Source organism: Nanorana parkeri, unplaced genomic scaffold (genome assembly GCF_000935625.1).
Source record: "Nanorana parkeri isolate BGI_ZX_2015 unplaced genomic scaffold, ASM93562v1 scaffold1018, whole genome shotgun sequence".
NCBI lineage: Eukaryota > Metazoa > Chordata > Amphibia > Anura > Dicroglossidae > Nanorana > Nanorana parkeri.
In genome coordinates this window covers 355,058-377,839 of record NW_017307286.1, presented here as the reverse complement: position 1 = coordinate 377,839, position 22,782 = coordinate 355,058, and the positions used below count along the sequence as shown (strand labels likewise).

Sequence of the window (22,782 nt, the reverse complement as noted above, 5' to 3'; positions counted from 1 at the left end):
CGCTGTCACAGGAGGCTGAGCTCTCCTCCCACACCGCTCGCTCAGCCTCCTGTGACAGCGCGGGCTGTCTCCGCCCCCAGACCGCTCTGCCGGACTGTGATAGGCGGCTGAGCGGTGTGGGAGGAGAGACGCTGGCCGCTCGCAGCGCTCGGCCGGCTGTCACACTTTCTCTCTTCCCCGCTGGGAAACAGAGCAAGAGGAAAGCAACAGAGGAAAGAAAGCAGGGATGCGCCGATGTATCAGCAGGAAAATGGCACTTTCGGCATTTAGCCAAAAGTGCAATTTTCGGCCTATATGTTTCGACGGCCGATATATCGGTGCATCCCTAATTACAATGGCTTTGCTTCCTCTCCTCTCAAACTGTCATGGTGCTTGATGCTTACTACAAATGCACACTTTTATTTACCACCAATATTCCTACCAAGGAAAGTGGTATTGATGAAAAATGTGTTCAGCTACAATAGTCCTACTATATAGCTAGCTTGCATTCTCGCCTACATAGGGATGCAAACCTTTATATAAAGTTTTTCTTTTCTTCTGCACATTACAGGTCGTTTTGAAGAAGAATTTATAAAGATGCGTATGGAGAGACTACAAGGATGGATGTCTCGAATGTGCCGCCATCCTGTTGTATCAGAGAGTGATGTTTTCCAGCAGTTTTTAAATTTTCGAGATGAAAAGGTATGCAGTACCTGCAGATCTGTTTTCATTTTAAACTGGATTCTAGTGTTAGGGGCCTAAAACTGAACTAGAATTAGTTTACAGTAGAACTATAGCCTCCCAATAAACATTATATGTGCTGTAGTAATTGCAATTGCATCATTACCTACATTTTTCCCGTTGTACCAGTAGAGAGTTGTTAGTCTCAGTGTAGGCTGTGGCTGCTTCTTCTACCATGGCATGAGAATGTTGCAGGGGATGTGGCTATTCGACAGGCAACTGGTCACACCTAGTCTTCCTAGATTGGCAGCACTGTGTCTTTTGCTGAAACCCTCTCACTGTGAGCTGCAGAGTCTCGGAGGGGGAGTGTGGGAGACACAAATGAAGACAGATTTGGCTCACTCTAAACAAGTTAAAGTGACATTAAACCCTCAGATTGTTTTAACATAAACCAATACTGTAAATGTGTGCCTTACTGTAATCCATGGTAGTTTCCCTTCTTTTTGCTGCTCTTCCTTTTAAATCCTTATCTCTTCTCATGTTTGGGGAGAACTTCCCTTTGCAGCTGAATGCCTCTTCCTGTAGTGCTGGCCCAGGTTGCAAACCTACACACAGACACCATGTATCCATGTCCGAGACAAGGCAGTCTGCTGCAAAACAGAAGTTCTGCCCAGCATGAGAAGAGATAAGGATTTAAAAGGAAGAGCAGCAAAGAGAAGGGAAACAACCATGGATTACAGTAAGGCACACATTACAGTATTGTTTTATGTTAAAAAATCTGAGGGTTTAATGTCACTTTAAGTTAACACTCTTAAAGGAGAACTATGGGGTCAGTGTTTTTCCCCATAGTTCTCCTTAGGGTAACGGGAGGACACAAACTAGCGTCCTCCCGCTATCCTAAGCTCAGTATACGACGAGCTACAGCTCGCGGTATACTGAGACGCCGTAGCCGTAGCGGAACCCGACTTAGACGACGGGATCCGCCCAGCTGCGTGAGTGACAGCTGGCTCTGCCTATCTAGAGGCAGAGCCAGCTGTACCCTCCCCCGTCCATTCCGCCAGTCAACGCTGGCAGATCGGAGAGGGGAATCCAGCCCCTCCCCTGTCACGGCATAGAGCCGTGACAGGATCGAGAGGTGAGCGAACCCGGTATGTGTTCGCTCACCTCCTGATCTACTGAGCCGACCTGTGACAGTCTCATTGTCACAGGTCGGCTAGAACTATGAGGTGAGTGAAAAGCACTCACCTCATAGTTCTCCTTTAACTTTGAGTCTTGTACATTACATAGTATCTATATTTGCCACCTGCTCAGACTGTGGCACAGGAACCTTTAGAAAACGTTTAACCCTTTTGCTCTCAGGCCTTGCTCTCCATTTTTCACCGCAGGTGGCCAGACTGTTTGTGCAAATATTTTACTTATATGTTGTTGTTTTTTTAATATATATAATTTACACTTGCACTGCAAGAGTAAAAAAAGAACTATGGGGTAAGTGTTTTTCCCCATAGTTGTCTTAAGGGTTATGGGAGGACATATACTAGTTGAGAGCGCCGCAGCCGGGACAGATCCCGACAATGCTGTCGAGATCCACCCAGCTGCGTGAATGACAGCCAGCTCTGCCTATCTAGAGGCAGAGCCAGCTGTGCCCGCCCCCCTCCTCCGTCCGTTCCTCCACCCAGCGCTGGAGGATCGGAGCGGGAAGGGGGGAATCCCTACAGGGAGCCGTGATTGGCAGTTCTCTGCAGGGACATGATCGAGAAGTGAGTGCGTGACGGTATGTGTTCGCTCACTTCCCAATCTATTGAGCCGACCTGTGACAGTTTCATTGTCACACGTCAGCTCGAACTATGAGGATGAGTGATTTTCACTCACCTCATAGTTCTCTTTTAAGTGCTCATTTTTGTCTAGGTTCAAAAATAACAAAGTTATACTTGCCCAATCTTCTGAGCCAGCTTGCTATACACAGTGTATTGAATGTGGTGATGTACAGGACCTTAGACTGCTGTAGTGAAGGTGGAGCGAGGTGTAAGGGACCACAGTCTAAAAGCAAGCCAGCTCTGAGGATCAGGTAAGTATAACTTTGTTATTTTTGTACCTAGACAAAAATGAGCACTGAACCCTTGCCGTTCAGCTTTAAAGGCCTTTATGTTGTTGACTGAGGACATCCAGTGACTGAAAGCTATTACTATTTGGGAGGGGGGGAGGTGAATATTGCAACCACAGCTTTTTTTCTGTCTTCTTTTACATCTTCAGGGTCCCCCTTAAGGTTGGGCTTTATTTCTTTAAGAAATGCATAGCTGGATTAAATGAAGGTTGTTTCTATCTGTCTGGAGTTCAGCTTTACATTGTCAAACACTTAAGATGGTCTCTGATTTTAGGAAATTATTGTACTGATAAATTGCTCAGGGGTTTAATGATGTTGTTGAAGTAACGCAACAATATGATAATGTATGAAGTATTTTTCTAAACAAATTACCTCATTGCTGAAGATATCTTTGATGGGGCGGGCAATAAAACCATAATTTACTCTTTTTTGTCTTGCTTCGGATGAGTAAAAGCTATTCTCTGGGCAGAGCTGTAGCTAGCTCCTTTTGCGCCCGAGGCAAGAACAGAAAATTGTGCCCCCCAACAGACGTGTTATGTCACCCTATGCCACGCATGCACGGCGTCATGTGACGTCATGCGCCCCACCTCTAGGATGGCGGCACCAAATAGCATAAAATTTTGATGAAACTAATGAAAACATTTTTAGTTTCTGGTAATTTGGTCTTTGCACGTGTGTGTGTGTGTGTTCTGTGGGCTTCGAGGAAATGTCAGGGGTCTAAACAGACCTCTGACATTTCCCTTTTGAAATAGAAAAAGAGATTGAGGACACAGAGTCCTCTGCCCATGCAGCAAGGAATGCGAGGAGAAGCTGTGTTGGACGTCTGGCGCCCCTGTTGCCAATGGCGCCCTGAATAACAGGGGCGAGGGGGCACAGCCAGGCTGGCCCTGGCTACTCCCCCTCTCAGATGCGACTGAGGCGACTGCCTCACTCGCCCCATGGTAGCTACAGCCCTGCCTCTGGGTTTCCGGGAGTTTAACCAATAAGGGCAAAGCAGTGTATATGCCTCAAATGATCTATGAGAGGTGACCTTCCAATGTTAGCATGAAGGCCATTCATGACGATGATTCAATTAACAATCACCCTTTTATTGGCAATGTCCTTCCAGTAAAAGTGGAGGCTGTTTAGGTTTTAGTGGATCTGTTTACCAGTATCTAAAGTAGCCCAAACACAGATGGCGGACTGTTTGTTATGTCAGCAGTTTAGGCAATCTTTGACTTTGACATTTTACAGCTGGCTTGTCACTACACTTTTGGTAGCTCAACTGTTTTTCAAACGTACTGTTACCCTAGCAGATTACCAATGTTGCTCAATAATCCTAAATTTCTGGTGTATGTGAGACCACATCACATCAGCATGATATTCCATGCTTGCTCAATGGACATAGTGTTTCCAGAACTTGCACATAGCCACAAATGCTCTACTATTGCCTAGACCAGGGGTGCCCACAATTTTTTGTGTTAAGATCTACTTTTCAAATGACGAGGGACATGAGATCTACCAACGAAAAAACAAATCTCCCTCGCTCTCTCTCTCCTGGCTGTCTCTCCTACTCATCCTCCTGGCTGTCTCTCCTTGCTCATCCTCCTGGCTGTCTCTTCTCTCTCCTGGCTGTCTTTCCTCGCTCTCTCTCTCCTGGCTGTCATTCCTCATTTTTTTCTCCTGGCTGTCTCTCCTTTGCTCTCTCTTTCCTGGCTGTCTTTCCTCTCTCTCTTTCCTGGCTGTCTCTCCTTGCTCTCTCTCCTGTCTGTCTCTCGCCACCCTCTCTCCTGACTCACCCTGCTGTATTTTGCAAACAGTGTAGTGCAACAGGCTGTGTAAACGAATATTCTTTGATGTAATACATAGCAGCACTTGAACCACCAGTATCCACCAGAAAGGTGTCAGGGAGCTTGGCTCAGCAGACTTGGGCTAATAGGTAATCATGTGTGCACAGCAAAATAAATATACCAAAATGGAATAAAGGGGCCGCCATTCACACCCTTCGTGATCTACCAGCATCAGCTTTGAGAGCTACTGGTAGATCATGATCTACCTAATGGGCACCCCTGGCCTAGAGAGTGTTGAGTGGAGACTACATGACTAAAGTTAGCCATAGAGGGCTTGCATTTCAGCCAGTTCCTGCTAAATGGGCCAAAATTCAAGCCGTCAGCACCACCCGGCTCAACAAAAGCCAATTTAAAAATTGACTGAGCCGGATGGAAAATTATTGGCAGAACAGTGACTGCATCATATCAGTCACTACAGTCATTGTTCGAGTATTCAGCTTCCTGAATACAATAGCCGAGAGAGAGAGAACATACAAAAGCAGCCTTTGCAAACAAATAGTAGCCAACTCTTTAGTGGAGGTCACCTACATTTTAATACTGTGTTTGAATCCAGGCAACAGTATAACTTACCACAATACTGTGGTTTGGTAAGCTGATTTTTCCCCCCAGTATAATGACAGCATTTTAATTATGTAAATAAAGTAAACTTCACAAAAGCAGAAAAGATGAATCATTATCTTTTTAAATGACAATACATCCGCTTTAAAAAATTGCTGGCATGTCATGATATATAGCAACCATATCATTTTTCAAAAGAGCTGCACTTTGTCAGTAATAAGCTGTCCTTGAGCTCCAGTCAAGGAATTTGTCTAGGTTGAGGTCATTAATCTGCTGCAGGCAGGAAAAAAACATTTGTTCAGTCTCTTCTTTCTCTCTGATCAGGCTACAACATTGAGACAAATCAAGAGATACCTTGTGGCACTCCTTACCGGAAAGAACCAAAGTTGAATGGCGGGGTGCCTGTAGTGACCTGCCGATGGCGCCGTCACAGAGTATAAAGATGAATAAATGTCACCAGCCAACGACCAGTATTGCGGTCCAAAGAGTTTGTTTATTGGAACGTCATGCCACCAAAACTAGCGCTTTCGGGGCCACGCGGAGTCCCCCTTCATCAGGCTCAGCAATGATTGAGCCTGATGAATGAGTCATTGCTGAGCCTGATGAAGGGGACCCTGCGTGGCCCCGAAAGCGCTAGTTTTGGTGACGTGACGTTCCGCCGCTCGCTCCGCAGTCGTGCAAGAGGATAAAAGTGTGTGCATGTGCAGTAGAGATCTTCGGCAGGGAGAAGAGACACAGTGAAGGTGAATGCACGCAGCCGTGAGTGTGCACGTCGGACAGACACCGTGGCACCAGAGGAGTCTGCGCTGGATCAGAGACTGGCACTAGCTCTGGAAGGACTCCTGAATACAAATGGAAGGAAGAAGATGATCGGATCAAGAGGCATTATTTAAGGTAAGTCCTTAAAGCAGCATTGGTGGGGGAATTGTGACTTTAATGTGGGCCGAGGATGTACACTGAGCTGCACATGCAGAGAATGTTGCAAAGAAGGAAGTATGTCTTTTCTGCAATAACAATCCTTCCTGCTCGCAAGTTTTGCAAATCAGGGCTTTATTTCCGCTTTAGCATATTAAACATATAACTGATGATAGGTCCACTTTAAGCTTGGATGTCATGAGAAATGTACAGTGTCATTTGAGTAATTGCCCTGTATTTACCCTAATATTTGTGTGTTTCCCTATTTTGGTAGGAGTGGAAGATCGGCAAGAGAAAAGCAGAAAAGGATGAACTGGTTGGCGGTATGATATTTTCCACAATAGAGCCAGAAGCTCCTGAACTGGATGTGACAGAAGTGTAATTACCACTTTTAATATTTCTTTTACCTTATAATATATATTGTGTTCACGTAGCAAGGAGAAATCTGCAATTTGTGATTACATGCCAAAGACAATGCCATAACTGAAGACTTCCATGCTCTTATCTGTAGAACAGATGTTTGTTACTATCTCTTTAACAGTCTTGATGGGTCATTCTCTCTGCCTTTCCCTTTATGGTTTATATGCACAAGATGCATGGACAATAAAAAGTACATTCTTTTCAGTTCTCACCAACACACTCTGTTCTAGGGTCTGGTAAGAAAAGGCAGCATTTTACCAGTGTTTGAAGCCTCATAGTGTGGTCCCCCAGCATTTTAATAGTATTCTGTTCATATTGGGAAGTTCCTTAGGCCTTGCTATACTTTTTCTTTTCTAAAGAACAGCTCTGTTTTTTTGTTTCAAATTAACCCTTGCAGTAGGGCTACCCCAAACACCCTACCAGGGTTAAGTACTTGTTTCTGTCTAGGTGCTAAAATAACAAAGATGGTCACCCGAAGCTCTGAGCCGGCCAACTGTGTCAGCGCTCCCTCCAGTCTGTCTCCCACTCCCTGCAGCATTGTAATCTTCCTCAGCGGCCTCACGTCTATACACTCTGTATAGACCTGGATGATTTATGGGACCTTAGACCACTGCAGAGAAAGGGCAGAGACATTTGAAGGACCGGTCTAACGGCCCTGCCACACCATCAAAAGTGCGTTCCAATACAATCGGCCTCTAGAACGCAACCCGGCCGGCTCACTTTTGTTTTGGGGTAGGAGGGGGTGTAGTGGAGCACTAAACTCAATGACACCGAAGCCAGGCCCCCCGCGCCCGCGTTTCGATCGCCAGCAACCAAACGCGTGGCACATTAGTGCCTGGGTTCCAGTCCAGTGCGATCTGTAAAAAATGCTTCATGCATGTGACGGCATCTGCACCACGGGCAGGGGGCGTGGCTTCGGTGCCATTGAGTTCAATGCACCGCCCCAAAACAAAGTGAGCCGGCCGGGTTGCGTTCCAGAGGCCGTACGCACTGGAACACACTCTTGATGGTGTGACTGGGCTCTAAGAAGAAGCCGGCTCGGAGCTTCGGGTGAGTCTAACTTTGTGTTGTTTTTTTTTTAACCTAGACACAAACAAGCAGTTAACCCTTGCAGTGCGGGGTAGCCCCACTGCAAGGGTTAATAACATTTCCTGGAGTTCTTCTTTAAAACCACATAATACTTCAAGAACAAAAGGTGTTCAAAATCTTACAGTTCACTTTGTTTAGGAAGAAGCCATGTCCAAAGTAGAAAAGCCTATCGCCTGCCAGCATGTTGTAGCAAGTGACTCTTGAGTTTTGTGTAGAAGCAGTGCTTTCTCTGCAGAGGTCCGACACACCCTCTGCTAACTCAGAGCTAGAACTCTGAACCAGCAGAGAGCATGGGCTTTGCTGAATGGAGAGCTCTAGCGCTGACTCAACCGGGGACCTGCAGAGAAACCGCTACTATCACATAGAACAAGGGTCCTTCTCTACAGCATGCTGTCAGGGGACAGGCTGTTCTACTCTGGCTGTAGCTGCTTTCCAAAGAAAACAAACAGTAAGACTTTGTTTTGATGCTTGAATGTATTTAGGCAACTTAAACTGAAGGTTCAGTTGGATTTTAACATTTATTGAGCAGCTGCAGAGCTGTGTTATGTAAACGTGACGTGTGTTGACTGCAGCTGAAGTTTGTGATGGGTGGAAATGGGGTAACAGAAGAGGCAATATAGTAGAAGGGAAGTATACAATAAACACTGTATGGTGAAACGCAGTGGCCCAATTTAAGGTGAAAGAGCTTTTATAGTAGTATATGGTAAATGATAACTTAACCTTTCATGGTGTTCAAACAATATTGTTCAAATATTTGTTTCAGTGACCTTGGTGACAGGACGTAGTGCTACATTTATCATCGGACATAACACCATTTTAAGGAATTCCAGAATTTCCTGTTTATCTTCCCATTTGCTGTAGCTAGCATCTCATTCAGCAAGCCTGCTGTGTGCTAACTCTGAGTTCCTGTTTTCAGATTTATCCTAACAGGTTTTAAGACCTTGTGGAACAGGACCAAAACTCAGATACACAAAGTATAAAAATAGCTGTTACACAATCTTCACTAGAAAGAAAAAAAACTACTTTCAGCCTGGTGTGTACTAATATGTTTCAAGTATAACTCCAGCCAAGTTTTTGGATACAATTTAGAGGGGTTAGAACCTATGTCAGCTTTTTGTTGCAGTCAGTGTTTCTGTTGGCAAGAATGCACCTCACTATTTGTCTTGGGGACCATTTCTTTGGGAGAGAAAGTGATGGGATATACAAAATGTTATGGTTGTCACCAGAACAAAAGTAGAGGAGATATCATCCAGTTTAAAAACTTGTTCCATTGGCAACTGTCAGAGATGGGATGTGCACCTTTTTTAGGGAGATTCCCACTTGCTTTCTGTTGTGTCTTTGAGGACCGGAAGTGCATTGAAATCTTCTCTAGCTGTGCTGAAACTACAATGCCCATCATGCTTCTGCATTTGGGAGTCTTGCCTACGGCTGTCAGTCTTGCAGTGCCTCATGGGACTTGTATTTCGACAACAGCTGGAGTGCCAAAGTTGCCTGCCCTAACCCTTCCTTACTCTGTCCAAAAATAAAATAGGCTGGAGTCACACTTTAAATTATTTTTCTGCAGTCTTGAAAATAACATTTGGGTTAATGTTTCCTTGTTTATGAATTCTCCTTGAATCAATGATTCCTGCAGTTAATATTAATATGTCGTAGTTTATAAAAGGCTGTAGCTGAGCTATGGGTGCATGCACTTGTGAAGTCCAACAGGTAAGAATTGCTGTGTTAGAAGTAGGGATGCACCGATAGCGATACTAGTGCCAATGCCGAGTATTTGTGAGTACTCGTACTCGCCCAAATGCTCCGATGCCTGGCCCGATACTTCCGGTATCAGGAAGTCGGCAGCGCGTCATTACACGCTGCCCGGTTTCCTGATTGGCCGGGAAGCCGGCTCCATGCTCTCTCGTCACTTGTGACGAGAGAGCATGGAGCCGGCTTTCTTGGCCATTCAGAAAGCCGGGCAGCGTGTAATGATGGGCTGCCACGTAATGATGCGGCACCCGTCTTTCTGAATGGTCGGGAGGCCGGCTTCATGCTCCCTCCTCACCTCATGATGAGGGAGCATAAAGCCGGCTTCCCGGCCAATCAGGAAGCTGGGCGCCGCGTCAGTACACAGCGCCCGGCTTCCTGATTGGCCAGAGAGCCGGCTCCATGCTTTCTCGTCACCTAGTGACAAGAAGCATGGGGGCGGCTTCCCTGCTAATTGGGAAGCCGAGTGGCGAGTCTTTACACGCTTCCCGGCTTATCAGGAAGCCTGGTGGCGAGTCATTACACGCCGCCTGGCTTCCTGAATGGGACTTCCGTTACTCTGTATTCTGTATCGGCGAGTACCGAAAAAAATATCAGTACTCGTACTCGATACCAAAACACCGGTGCATCCCTAGTTAGAAGTATTGGATGCAGCAGAGCACATGTATATTTGGGTAGACTTACCATTTCTATGACCATTGTCACTGAGACATGAAGTAATAAAAAGGCCCAAATTATACAGAACAAGAGGTGATGGGAAATCATCCGACGAGGACACCTCTGTCAATGACGACAAAAAAATTAACTTGCAGGAATATTAACTTTTTCCTTCTCTATCCAACAAATGTTTTGCTCATACACTTATGAACGGTACAGTAAACAGAACACTGGTTGCTTTGGGTTTTTACTCCTTGTTCATGATCTGTGGTCTATCTTATCAATGCCTCTGAAGATACTTTGCAGTGTCCTTTCTTATGTGGCTTTCACAGTAACAAGCGGCCCAGTCGAAAAGACTGACATTTAAACCACTGGAAAACTACAGATATAAAACCTAAACAAAGCCTCCTTTCTGCTTCAGTACAAGATCTCCGAAGTGGAGCTTTTATGTTGGTAGCTAACTGCATCTGACAGCTGTAGGACGGTTTAAATGACGCACTGTTTCTCCATGCCATGTTTCCTCATACTAATTAGCCCATCTTATTACGTATGCTTTACTGGTGTAGTAATGATGAAGGAGGGCAATTTTTGTGCAATGGATACCTCTGTATAGGAAAAAAGCTGAACATTCATCCTGTGAAAATGTAAAATGCTGTTGTAATCTGCTGTTTTTATGCCATACAGAGAACAGAAGTGTGAAGCAGTCGGCAGGTTCACCAGAGCCATGGATGATGGTGTGAAGGATTTGCTCAACGTGGGCCAGGAGCACTGGAAACGGTGCACAGGACGTATGTTACGCTTAACATGTTGCACTACTATTTGCATGTTTTCAATCAATAACAGTAATGCAAGAAATCATTTGTAATTGTATGCTAGACATGCCTCTCTTCTGTGTGGCCTTTTAGATGACTGTCACTAGGGTTGATATAAAATCTAGTTAACAAAAATGGAAGTACCTATAGCAGGGGTAGCCAAACTTCGGCCCTCCAGCTGTGGTGGAACTACAAATCCCATGAGGCATTGCAAGATTCTCACAGCCACAGACATGACTCCCAGAGAGAGATGCATCAGGGGATTTGTAGTTTCACCAAAGCTGGAGGGCCGGAGTTTGGCTACCCCTGACCTATAGTATCAAGCACGTTGTTAGCATAAAGGTTTAGTTCACTCAAAATTTATATTTGAGTTTGGTCAATGCTGCAAAAGTATTTAACCTAAAACTTTAACCTTTTAAGCTTGAGTTCTTCGGTCGGCACACCTGCCATGATCATTGTTAGGTGTTCCTACTCTACTTATTGGAATTTTAATGACATTTCTATTATGGAAAAGGCAACAAGAAGAGCATTAAAAAGTGGACAAGAACTTCAACGTGGACAGTTCTGAATTACGACAGGGGTACCTTATTGTTAGAGTATTGAAAACATAAAAGAAGCCAGTCTCTGACTACAGTTCTAACCAAGATATCACTTTTAGGTGTACTGGCCCTATAGGTTTGCTAACCTGTACTAGAAAATAGTGGCGGCACTTGAGAAGTTGCTGCATGCAACACATGTATTTGCTTTTTCTCCAGTTTTCATAGGCATTGCTTTTTCTGATTGCAGCATAAGTATGTGCACGGTGAAAACTTTTATCAAAGTGCTTTCCAGTGCAATCACTGTCTTCCATTGTGGCATCAAAGGACCACTTCATACAGAGGGCTGATGTTCCTCAGCAATATGCCCATGTACAGTATCTCTTTCAAATTATGTTACTCGTGCAAATGAGGGTTGGCTACCACTATTTGCTGTATATTAAAAGCCCAACTGTAGCTGTGACACTTATAATCTTAATCTCTTGTCTTGGTATCACAGGGAGGGAAGTACGATTTAAATCTTCACCCATGTCACCCATTCACAAATCCTTTGACAGCATCTGTGAATGGAGAAATTACAATTCCTGTCTGTCACCATAGCAGAGGGACTTGTAGTTCTCCATGGGAACAGTTTAGTGACGTCCATTCATACTTCCTCTCGTCCCCTAGCTGAAAGTCTAGACTTTTCTTTATGGACAGGGGCTGGAAGGAAGGGTCTGTAGGAGCCAGAGCATTGCACATACAATCCAATGATCGCGGTTGCAATGCTTTACTGGCTCCAATGCAAAAAATAATAAATGCACATTTTATGAATGTGTGTGCACTTTTATCGTAAGTGGGTGGACTGCCTTCAATTGCACACAGCAAAAACGGAGCATATTAGTGTCCAATATTACTGTAGTACAATAATACAAAATTGTATTTGTGTTATAACTATATACAAGGTTTTAACTGATGACTCACATATTATTAGTCACATCTACATAAATGAATTACGTCCCTAATAAAGCTTGTAAATGAATATTTTAATTCATAATAGTAGTTTGCTCTGGTTAGGTCTGTGTTGTGATATAGGGGTAAACGAGATGAATGATCAATTCTAAAATCAAGTTATAATGTTGCTTCTGTTTCTAAATAGCACTGCCCAAAGAATATCAGAAGATAGGAAAAGCTTTGCAGAATTTGTCACTGGTTTTCAGCTCCAGCGGCTATCAAGGTACCGTGTTTTGTAGTAATTCATGTCTTTAGTGTTTTGTGTTTATGTGGCTGTTTTTCATACTTAGAACTTGTGTTTAAGGCTTCATTCACAGGGCCATACACCAGCAAGCATCAGCAAAAGTGGTCATTCACACGTGCATGCACATCCGTACGACATGCACACACATGCAGGGACCAGATCTGGGGAGGGCCAGGTGCTGCATGTAATTCCATGGGAGGATGCGGTTGCATGTAGTTACACAAAGTTATACGCAGACCCCAACCTGCACATCCGTGTGGGTGCCTGAACTTGGACGCAGACAGTGTCCTCCCATAGGAAGGTACAGGCTTTTGCATGCAAGCACATGCAACACCTGTCCCTCCTGGGATCTGGTTCCTGTACGGGAGTGCACGCTGTATGAATGTGCAGGCTTGTGTGAAATAATTCTGGGATTACAGGTTTATGTGATCAGTCATGTCCAAGAATCCTGTACATACCCATGACAGGCTAAAAGGAGCCATGGCTGTTTGCATGTAGCCCCACATTGAGCGGTTACAGATGATTAAGGACACATAAGTGGCCATGGCTGCTGTCAGTCATTGATTTGTACAGGTGTCCTGGCTATGATTGTTCGCACACACGTGTGATCCCAGCAGCAGAATTACGCTGGTTCTTGCTGGTGTACTGTATGTCCCATGTGAATGAAGCCTTACACGTGAGTTAGAAAGCATTGTTTTTCATTTGAAATGTTGCCAACCAGATCGGTGGGAACTAATTCACATATCCAGAACATTGTTTCATAAACATAAGTGATCTCTTTACTGATCTTTTTTGTTTAATAGGTGAAACAGATTTAAACAATGCTATCACAGAAGCAGGGAAAACATATGAAGCAATAGCCACCATGGTGGAAGAGCAGGTAAAACTGGACCTTATGCTGTATGTAACTGCAGGGTAGATAACGCACCATCAGCAGTTTATGGAATGGAAATATTTTTATTTGAAATGTTATCTGGATTGGAATCTGGAATGCAAGCCTTTTATTCAAATTCAGCATTTCTCTGCTTTTCCTCCCTTAATCAGAACTAGTGAAAAACACCAAACACTATTCATGAATCTGTACAGAGGCCCCCCTTTTTCCTCACACACTATTGGCTAATATATCCATCAATTCTTTGCAGACTAAAGGTGTGCGCTCTATCCCTTACTCACCTCCCCCCTATTTACCATGCATTCATGTGTCTAGCATAATGAAGTCCAGTCCACTAAATGTTGATTTCTGTTTTTGACTGGACTACAGAAGATTTGATCATCTGCCAGCTTGATAAAACACAATTGTTCCTTGTGGGTAAAATCTGATTTACAGGGATTGTACAGTGATTTTGTACATTTTTCTTTATTTAATTTGGTCAGGGCTAACATTTTTTTGGTTAAATAAATATAAAGTGTTGCATGTTAACATTCTGCTTTTGAGGCAGCAGGTGGGGCTTTAGATTCCTTTTTACATCTTTTCTCTATCTCCTTAGTGAATGTTGTAAAAGCCCATTGTTTACAGTGTTCAGTAGCTCAAGCTCAGGTTTATACTTACAAGTGAATTAGTCTTTGTCCAAGATTTCCCTGAGAGACAACCTACCTGAAAGGCGATATCTGCTGCTGTGCTGTCTCCTTAGAAAACATGTAGTTCTCTGAAATACTCTGTCATGTATTACATGTTTATCTACATAACAAATGTTTTATATACATTAAAATATAGTTAAAACCAGTTTTAAAACAAACTGTGAAAATAAGATTATTATTATTATACAGGATTTATATAGCGCCAACAGTTTGCGCAGCGCTTTACAATATATAAGGAAGACATTACAATACAATTCAAGACAAGATGGTAAGGAGGGCCCTGCCCGTGAGGGCTTACAATCTAAAATTGACCAAAACCATTACAGCTTTCCTTAAAGAAAAAAAACCAACAACCATATGGGCTAGGGATAGATAAGCAGACCATGAACACACATCTTCACCCGCAGCTACAAATGAGCTTACAATCAAATATCTTCTGGTTTCCTTCAACAAACGGCAAAAAGATACAATCAGCAACTCTATATATCATTACCAAGTCCATACTTTATTCTATTCAATATAAAACCGATCATGGTCATAGTCTTCATGCATCAAATTGAATACTGGGGGTATGGCACAATTGCACCAACAGAAACCGTTTATTCAATTGAAATTCATGAATTACATAAAACAATAGCTCCACCTTTTGGATCCTTTAACCAAACTCTGGAAGCAAATTCAGTTTATTTACTTAGATAGCAAAACACAAATGTACCGGACTTAATTCGATAGAATCTTTTACATATCTGGCGATCAGATTAACTTTTACCAGTATAATCGGTATGCATAGCTTTCAGCCAGTCCACTACGCGTTTCGACATGGGTCTTTTTTGAGTCACAAGCAACGGGATTCAAGCACCTAATATCAGCAGTGGAAATCCCAGAAGGATTTATTTCCAGATTTTTGTGTCGGGTTGTAGATCTATGCTGGTAATAGCATAGACTTTATTTTGCATGCACATTAGCCAGTTTTTGGCTATGTATGTGCATTTGCATGGAATGTGCAGAACTTCAAGCAAGTGCATATAGGTGTATAGTGTTATCCATAAATAAACAGGCTTTTACGAACTGCTTGCTTTCCATGATTGGGCTAGGAGCGTAATAGTTCAGCTCCATGCTTAAAACCTACTTTACCATGGACAGAGAATAGTGATAGTCCATTGTAGTAAATGCTGAAAAAACAGCTAAAACCCCAGCTGACCCCAATTCTTCCCATGACAAGGGCACTGGTCATGGGGAGGTCAGAGGTATTGATGACATTTTACACCCTAAACCTCTGCTCAAAGCAGAAATTGTCTGACTCGTGTACCATATACTAGACCTCTTGTTTGCCTGATGAAGGGGATCCTGTGAGACCCCGAAAACATTGTATCTTGTGTTTTGCATTCGCAACAAGTACGTGAATAAATAGATGTACTGGATTTGCTTTGGAGTGCCGGTGTCCATCCTTTACTTATACTTTCACGGAAGCCACCCGTTGACACCTGCTGCACCCACTTTTATCTCATGGAGCAGCGGTTCTGAGTGCGATGGGTACACGGACTATATACTAGACCTGGCACAGTAAAGATAAACCTATTCTGTAGCATAGGGTACATGACTGCACCCATTAAAGACTAACCACATTGGTGTTTTGCTTTTTTAAGAGTCCCTTCAACAACTAAAGACTGTGGGGTATGCTATGGTTTAATGTTGTCTTTTTGCCCTTACTGCATAGTAAAAGATGTCATCAAACATACACTGAATTTAGGTTTGGTATCTCATGTGTCATCTGCACTACAGTTTGCCTTAGCACTTTATAGCTATGTTTTATTTATGTCTTCTTTCTGTTTTGCCACTGGCACTTCATACAAATAAGAGGTAAGAAGCACTATAGCGTTTTGATACGATAGCTGCTATAAAATACGTAGCTGCTTTAAAATAAGTACGTCCACCCAAGACTGATTCAGTTTTATGTGGATGGTGGCAGGTTAAAAGAGAACTATGCGGTAAGTGTTTTTCCCCATAGTTCTCTTTTGAGTCACAGGAGGACATATACTAACCTCTTCCCGTGACCTAAAGCTCAGTATATCGCGGGCCCATGATATACTGAGAGCGCTGCTGCCGGGACGGATCCTGACAATACTGTTGAGATCCACCCAGCTGCGTGAGTGACAGTTGGCTCTGCCTATCTAGAGGCAGAGCCAGCTGTACCCACCCCCTCCCCTCAACGCTGGAGGATCGGGGAGGGGAATCTCTGCGGGGAGCGTTGACTGACTGTCACTGCTCACTGCAGGGAGACGATAGGGAAGTGAGCGGACCAGCTGCATATTTCTGCTCACTTCCCGATCAATAGAGCCGACCTGTGACAGCTTCTTTGTGCTGGCAGATCTCATTATCAGTTGTAAATAGATTTGAACACTGTCAGTCCTAACAAGGGGTTAAATCTGTTTTATCCTATTTTTTTAAGCGCAAATATGTTTAGCAGCTCCTGTTTTGCCCTGAGCGTGCGCTATTTTCCTGATTGCAAGTGTTTTGTGACAGTTCGCAACTGATTTACATCTGCGCTTGTCCTGCGGCTGCCTGAAACTGGAGCATCACCTAACAAAACATTTGCAAATTAAGAAGTTCCCATGACCACTTCTTCGAGAAGGAGCAGTTAAGCTTTTTCCCTGGAGTTAAGTCTTCTTTCCTGGAGTCTATTTAATCTAATTTACGAACAACATTACACTAGAAACATAAATGTATCCCATGCGAGTTCAAACAGTCGCAATTATGTTAATAAATTCCCCCTTTGTGTCCCTGGTCTTTCTATGGGCACAGGCTTCCTTTAAAACTTCAGAATAGCCTGCAGTCTGCACAATGGGCGAAACATCTTAAAGTAAGAAATTATATTTTTTAAATGTATTTTTCATTATGCTGAGTGAAGAGGAACATATAACCATATAGTAGGGTGTGTTCTCAAATTTGCAAAAGTGGAAATAAGCTTTAAGGCAGTGTTTCTCAACTTTTTTTTCAGTCATGGCGCCTCTTTAAAAGTATGCAAAATCTTGAGGCACCTCACTCTAAAAGGTCATAGATTTTAAGGGGGATTCCACACAAAAATAGACAAAGTGGGTTTCCCCCTTCACATTGAAGTGCCACCTTCAAAGCAAGACCCCCCCCCTTCACATCAGAAGCCCCTCTTTCATATCAGAACCTCCCCTTTCACATCTGAGTTCCCCTTTCACATCTGAGTTCCCCTTTCACATCTGAGTTCCCCTTTCACATCTGAGTTCCCCTTTCACATCTGAGTTCCATTCACATCAGTCTTCATTCCCCCCTTCACATCACAGCATCACTACCACAAAATTGTGAGGCACCCCTGAGGAAGCCAGAAGGCACCCGGCTTGAGAAAGGCGACTTTAAAGGAGAACTATGGGGTCAGTGTTTTTCCCCATAGTTCTCCTTAGGTTAACGGGAGGACACAAACTAGCGTCCTCCCGTTACCCTAAGCTCAGTATACCGCGAGCTACAGCTCGCGGTCTACTGAGACGCCGAGGCCGGAGCGGATCCCGACGTAGATGATGTGTCAGTCATTTAGGAACAGAAACTAAAAACTAGCTCAGTCATAAAGGGGTTAAGGACTTTAAAAGTGGCTAGCTTTTGCAGGTTTGCAGATTTTTTTTAAAAGTCCTGTAGGTGACCAGTTTCATGGAAAGGTTTTTAAAGCGTTAATGATATCATATTGAAAATCAATCCGTTTTGGGTATAAATCTGCTACAACAGATCAGATCTCCTTTTGAAGCAAACAATGTACAGTCTCTTGAAGCTGTTGGCACATTTATATAGAGTTTGTGTGTTTCTGATTAATACAGTGTATGTGATAATCGTTTTTATATAGTAGCCGAAAAACAACATTTTCTAAACTTCAGTTTTCTATGTTATGTGTGTTTTCCAGCCAAGGAAAGATCTTCATTACTTGATGGAAACCAATCACGAGTACAAAGGCTTCCTGAGCTGCTTTCCAGACATCATTTCTGCTCACAAGGTGCTTTTGAAGTATTTCTGTTTTTATGGAAATGAGAAACAGACTTGAACTTTTTATGTGTTACATCCATTTAAGATTGAGATGAAGCCACATGTTGTATATGAACTACTCTGTTCACTCATAACTGGTAAAACCAAACACAGGGTGTTAAAATACACCTTATATGAGACAATGTTCTGTCTGGAAACTTTGATGCAACCATGGACTATTACCAAGATGAAGAACCATTGGCTTCCATGATAGCAAGTGCAAACATGGATCCACAGGCTGCTGAGGATGTCAGTTTCTGCAGTGAGGCTTTCCTTAGTTGCTAAAAAGATACAAATGTGAAGGTTAAAGGAGAATTATGAGGCGAGTGATTTTCATTCTAGATAGGCAGAGCCAGCTGTCACTCACGCAGCTGGGTGGATCCAGAAAGAATTGTCGGGATCCGTTCCAGCTGCGCGTCTCCGTATACTGAGCTTAGGGTGACGGGAGGACGCTAGTTTGTGTCCTCCCGTTACCCTTAGGAGAACTATGGGGAAAAGCCCTGACCCCATAGTTTTCCTTTTAAAATAAACCTATCATAGCAGAAATGGTCATTGTTCATCTTCTGCAGCTGTTGGTTTCCTGATTGTCTCTGAGCCATAGACCTAGGAAAAGTATGCATTAAAACAACACTAAACTCAGGAGTTAAATCATAAACGTACATTCAAGTACCTTAACTATTAACAAAAATGTATATTATTTTCTGTATCACTCAGCGGTAGATCCTCAAATCAATTTGATGTGTGTTGTAAATTAGCCATTGCTTCAAGCTCACTCCTGTGATGGACTACAATCTCAGCTTTAGTTTACTCATTTGTATTGAGATTATACAGTAGTCTTTAGTTTAGAACTGTGTCTACTTAACAACATACACAGGGACCATGGGGAACAGAAGTAGCCACCCTTCAGAAGGAAGGGCAGCGTCAGCACCAATTCAGAGATGGTTTGAGGATCTACAGCCGAGTGATACACAAATAAGACACATTTTGTTAATAGTTAAGGTGCTTGAGGGCTTGTTCACACCAAGCGCGTTCCAAGAGCAGAGCAGTTACAGACCGAATCAAAACTGCGTCCAATGTATTCCAATGGTATTTTGGGCTCTTGTTCACACCGCAGCGTTCAGTTCCAGAGCATGTAAAAAAAACTGCAGCAAGCCCTATTTTACCTGCTCTGGAACGCATCAAAAACGCACTGAAAGCCCGTTTTTTTTTTTTAAACAGCCCTGAACGTGTCAAAAACGTGGCAAAACACACTGCACTGCGTGTGCAGAAACTCATGCAGATCTGGTCTGCATTTGGTGTGAACAAGCCCTGAATGCACTTTTCAATTTAACTCCTGAGTTTAGTGTCACTTTAAAGGCTTGTTCACACCAAATGCAGACCAGGTCTGCATGAGTTTCTGCACACGCATTGCCGTGTGTTATACTGCGTTTTTGATGCATTCTGGGCCATTTTTGTTAGTTTAGAATGGGCTTTCAGGGTGTTTGCATGCGTTTATGATGCGTTTGCATGTGTTCCAGAGCAGGTAAAATAGGGCTTGCTGCAGTTTTTTTTACATGCACTGGAACTGATTGCTGCGGTGTGGACTAGAGCCCAAAATACCATTGGAATACAATGGACGCAGTTTTGATCCGGTCTGTAACTGCTCTGCTCCTGGAACGCGCTTGGTGTGAACAAGCCCTAAGTGAAGTTGGCATTTTCAGCGCATGAACTGATTGGCTTCATTTGTTGCTTCTTCCTCTCACCCTCCATCTCTGCTGTACAGGCCCCCTGCTCACAGAGATCTGGAGGCTATACAGGCAGCAGCCACACACCTGCTGGGCCAGGAGGGGAGAGGAAGGGAGCAGTGTAGGCTATATGGAAGTGTCAGAGGTTGAGGAAAAATACATTTGCCGTTACTGACTTAATGAATTCTTCTGCAAGGCCAGCAATAAAAGCGATAATTATATCTGCCTAGAGTTCAACCTCAAAAACAAATCCTTAACTTGTTCCTATACCACACTGGAAACAATTGGCAAAATACTTTCATGATGGTACGAGTGTTCTCCTGTAATTTCCATGTCGCATGAGGTCACTGACCCCTACTGGCAAAGAGAAGTGGGGGGAATCTTCATTTCACATCTGCCTTTGGTTTGCCGTTGCCTTACCGACCCACCATTATGTTTCACAGTCATTGTAGTAAGCAAAATGGTTTACAGTTGTATACTGTAACTTTTATAATTTGTCTTTGAAACAAATGTTATTGTATGGGTTTCAGTGATGTGCATTAAAATGAAAAAAATAAATATGCTCTGTTCTGCAAGTGCACTGAAATAAAGTGTATGTAACTATAATAATGAACTTCTCATTTCTCCTTCTTGTGGTCTGGTAAATCATTGAAAGTGTTTTGTTATATCTATATCCAAATACCTGTTGATCCTGCCAGAAATGCAGTGTTCCCCAGTGTCCTGCGCATTCTGCCTGCGTTAACACAATTATTCTAATTAACCCTCCTAGTTTTCTTGGACTCGGTGCATTCCTAGCAGGTCAACAGGTACTGTACTTGATGGTTAAAATGTGCAGGTTGTGCGGAATTTTGCCACTGAACTGAAAGGTCCCTTTTCTGCATTTTTTGTTTTGTTATTGTAGGCAGCCATTGACAAGGTGAAGGAAAGTGATAAATTGGTGGCTACTAGTAAAATAACGCAACAGGACAAGATAAACATGGTGAAGCGAGTAAGCACAATGTCATATGCACTTCAAGGTAATGAATTGATGCGTTAAGCAATCATTAAACTGATGACCATTGACTTGTTATCCGAGTTTATGGTTCTGGCTTATTGAACTTTTCTTTTCATGTCTCACTCAGCTGAAATGAATCATTTCCATACTAATCGAATTTACGATTACAACAGTGTCATTCGCTTGTACCTGGAGCAGCAGATACAGTTTTATGAGATGGTAAGACATGAGATCACTTTACTCTTGCCCCTGCAAAGTGAGTAGAATAGTATATCTTCATGACTGTTTATTGAATATACGTCTTCCATCACAGACTCTGTACCAAGAGCTCATCACAAGCTTTTCAATCTGTGTAATCTTCTAAGGCGCCGTAGTAAAGCAAGCCATACAACCATACCAAACTCCCCTATTAGCGTGGATGAGGGAATCCCCCCACTGAGCTTTTGTATTCTGACAGTGATGGGTGTGCCGCTGTCAGAATCCCCGAGGCCTTTGACAAAAGTCAATTGAAAATGTCAAGCGTTGGGGTCTAGGCACTTATACGGGCCTGGTCCTGCTGTATGGCCAGCTTAAAGCACAATGCCATAACTGCTGCAGATAGCTGAGATTAATGGAGTGAGCGATAGGGAGGCAGGGTATGCTAATAAGCAGTAAATGTTACATCCACTAGTCATACATGGATGCAAACAAAGGGTTTGTTTCACTGATCACTGCATATTGTACAGGGCATTGGAGGGTCATTTCATGTGTAAAACTCTTACTTTGAAGGCCATGATTTAACAAGTACTCTGAAAGACCTACTGGGTTTCTTTTATCTTTTAATATGCTTTTCATTATTATCTCGTTATTCTGGCTTTAACCACTTCCGGGCCGCAATACGTCTATAGACGGCGGCCCGTTAAAGTGGTTAAAACAAGAACACGGCTGCTGCTGCAGCAGCCGTGTTCTTGGTACTGATTTTAACAGCAGACGATTGCTGTTAATGTACAAGCGATCCGGCGTCTGTACACAACCCAAAAGACATGCTAGAAGGTTAAGCGGCTCCTGTCTAAAAATTATCCCTGTATGCATTTGAGATAGGGACCTTAGATTGTAAGCTCCTTGAGGGTAGGGACTGATGAGAATGTGCAACTACGTAAAGTGCTGCGTAAATTGTCAGCACTATATATATATATATAAATACCTGTAATAATAATAAAGGTGTGTGCAAATAGTAAGAAAATGCCCCGGACAGCAAGTGGTTAATGCCTGTAATGTATAAATACTCCATCTGGTGTATAGCCAGATGGATGTTGTTCAGCACTAGTGCCCCTAGGTGGTGCTAACGAGCATAGGAATTTCATATACGCATCACCATCATCTAGGGGGCCAGTGCGTGAACAGCATCTGTCTGTTGGAGTTTTGATAAATGAAGCTCTGAATCTTTGCCATATCGATGGGCATCTGCCTATGCATTACAGGCTTTAAAACCAAACTATTAAATAGCCCATTAAAAGATTAAATAACAAAGCCAGCTTTGACTGCAATATTTACCTTCAACCTAGAGATTCTTGCCACAGTACTTTATTCTGCTGCTACATATGGTTTGATGGCAACCATCATTCAATCCACTTCCTCTAAACCCAGGTCATCCTGGACCCACCCCAGTCTATGACTGGACAGTGAAAGGAGAAGCAGCACAGTGATGAGCTTATCTCTCTGCCACTCTGCTGTCTCATTCTGTCAGTATGCTTCTTGTACTGCAGCACAGTTGATGGTCTCCTTGTACTGCTTCATCCTCTCACACTCCAGCCCTGCTGTACAGAGACTACAAGTGGCTGGTACCAGGTTGAATTGAGGTACTAACACTGCTTGTTTTTTTGGGGGGGCGGGGGGGGTTTTAAAAATA

General features: G+C 43.2%; 1 protein-coding gene across 5 annotated transcripts in view; it reads left to right on the top strand.

The window, feature by feature from the left end:
• Positions 1-22,782, top strand: part of SNX9 (sorting nexin 9) — an 86,556-nt gene that overhangs the window by 61,814 nt on the left and 1,960 nt on the right. For all 5 annotated transcript variants that reach the window (XM_018567196.1, XM_018567195.1, XM_018567194.1 and 2 more), the window contains exons 11-18: positions 551-681; positions 6,338-6,441; positions 10,660-10,763; positions 12,462-12,539; positions 13,364-13,440; positions 18,058-18,147; positions 20,802-20,916; positions 21,022-21,113. In XM_018567196.1, coding sequence (XP_018422698.1) covers positions 551-681; positions 6,338-6,441; positions 10,660-10,763; positions 12,462-12,539; positions 13,364-13,440; positions 18,058-18,147; positions 20,802-20,916; positions 21,022-21,113 — 791 coding nt within the window. The remainder of the gene's footprint in view (positions 1-550; positions 682-6,337; positions 6,442-10,659; positions 10,764-12,461; positions 12,540-13,363; positions 13,441-18,057; positions 18,148-20,801; positions 20,917-21,021; positions 21,114-22,782) is intronic.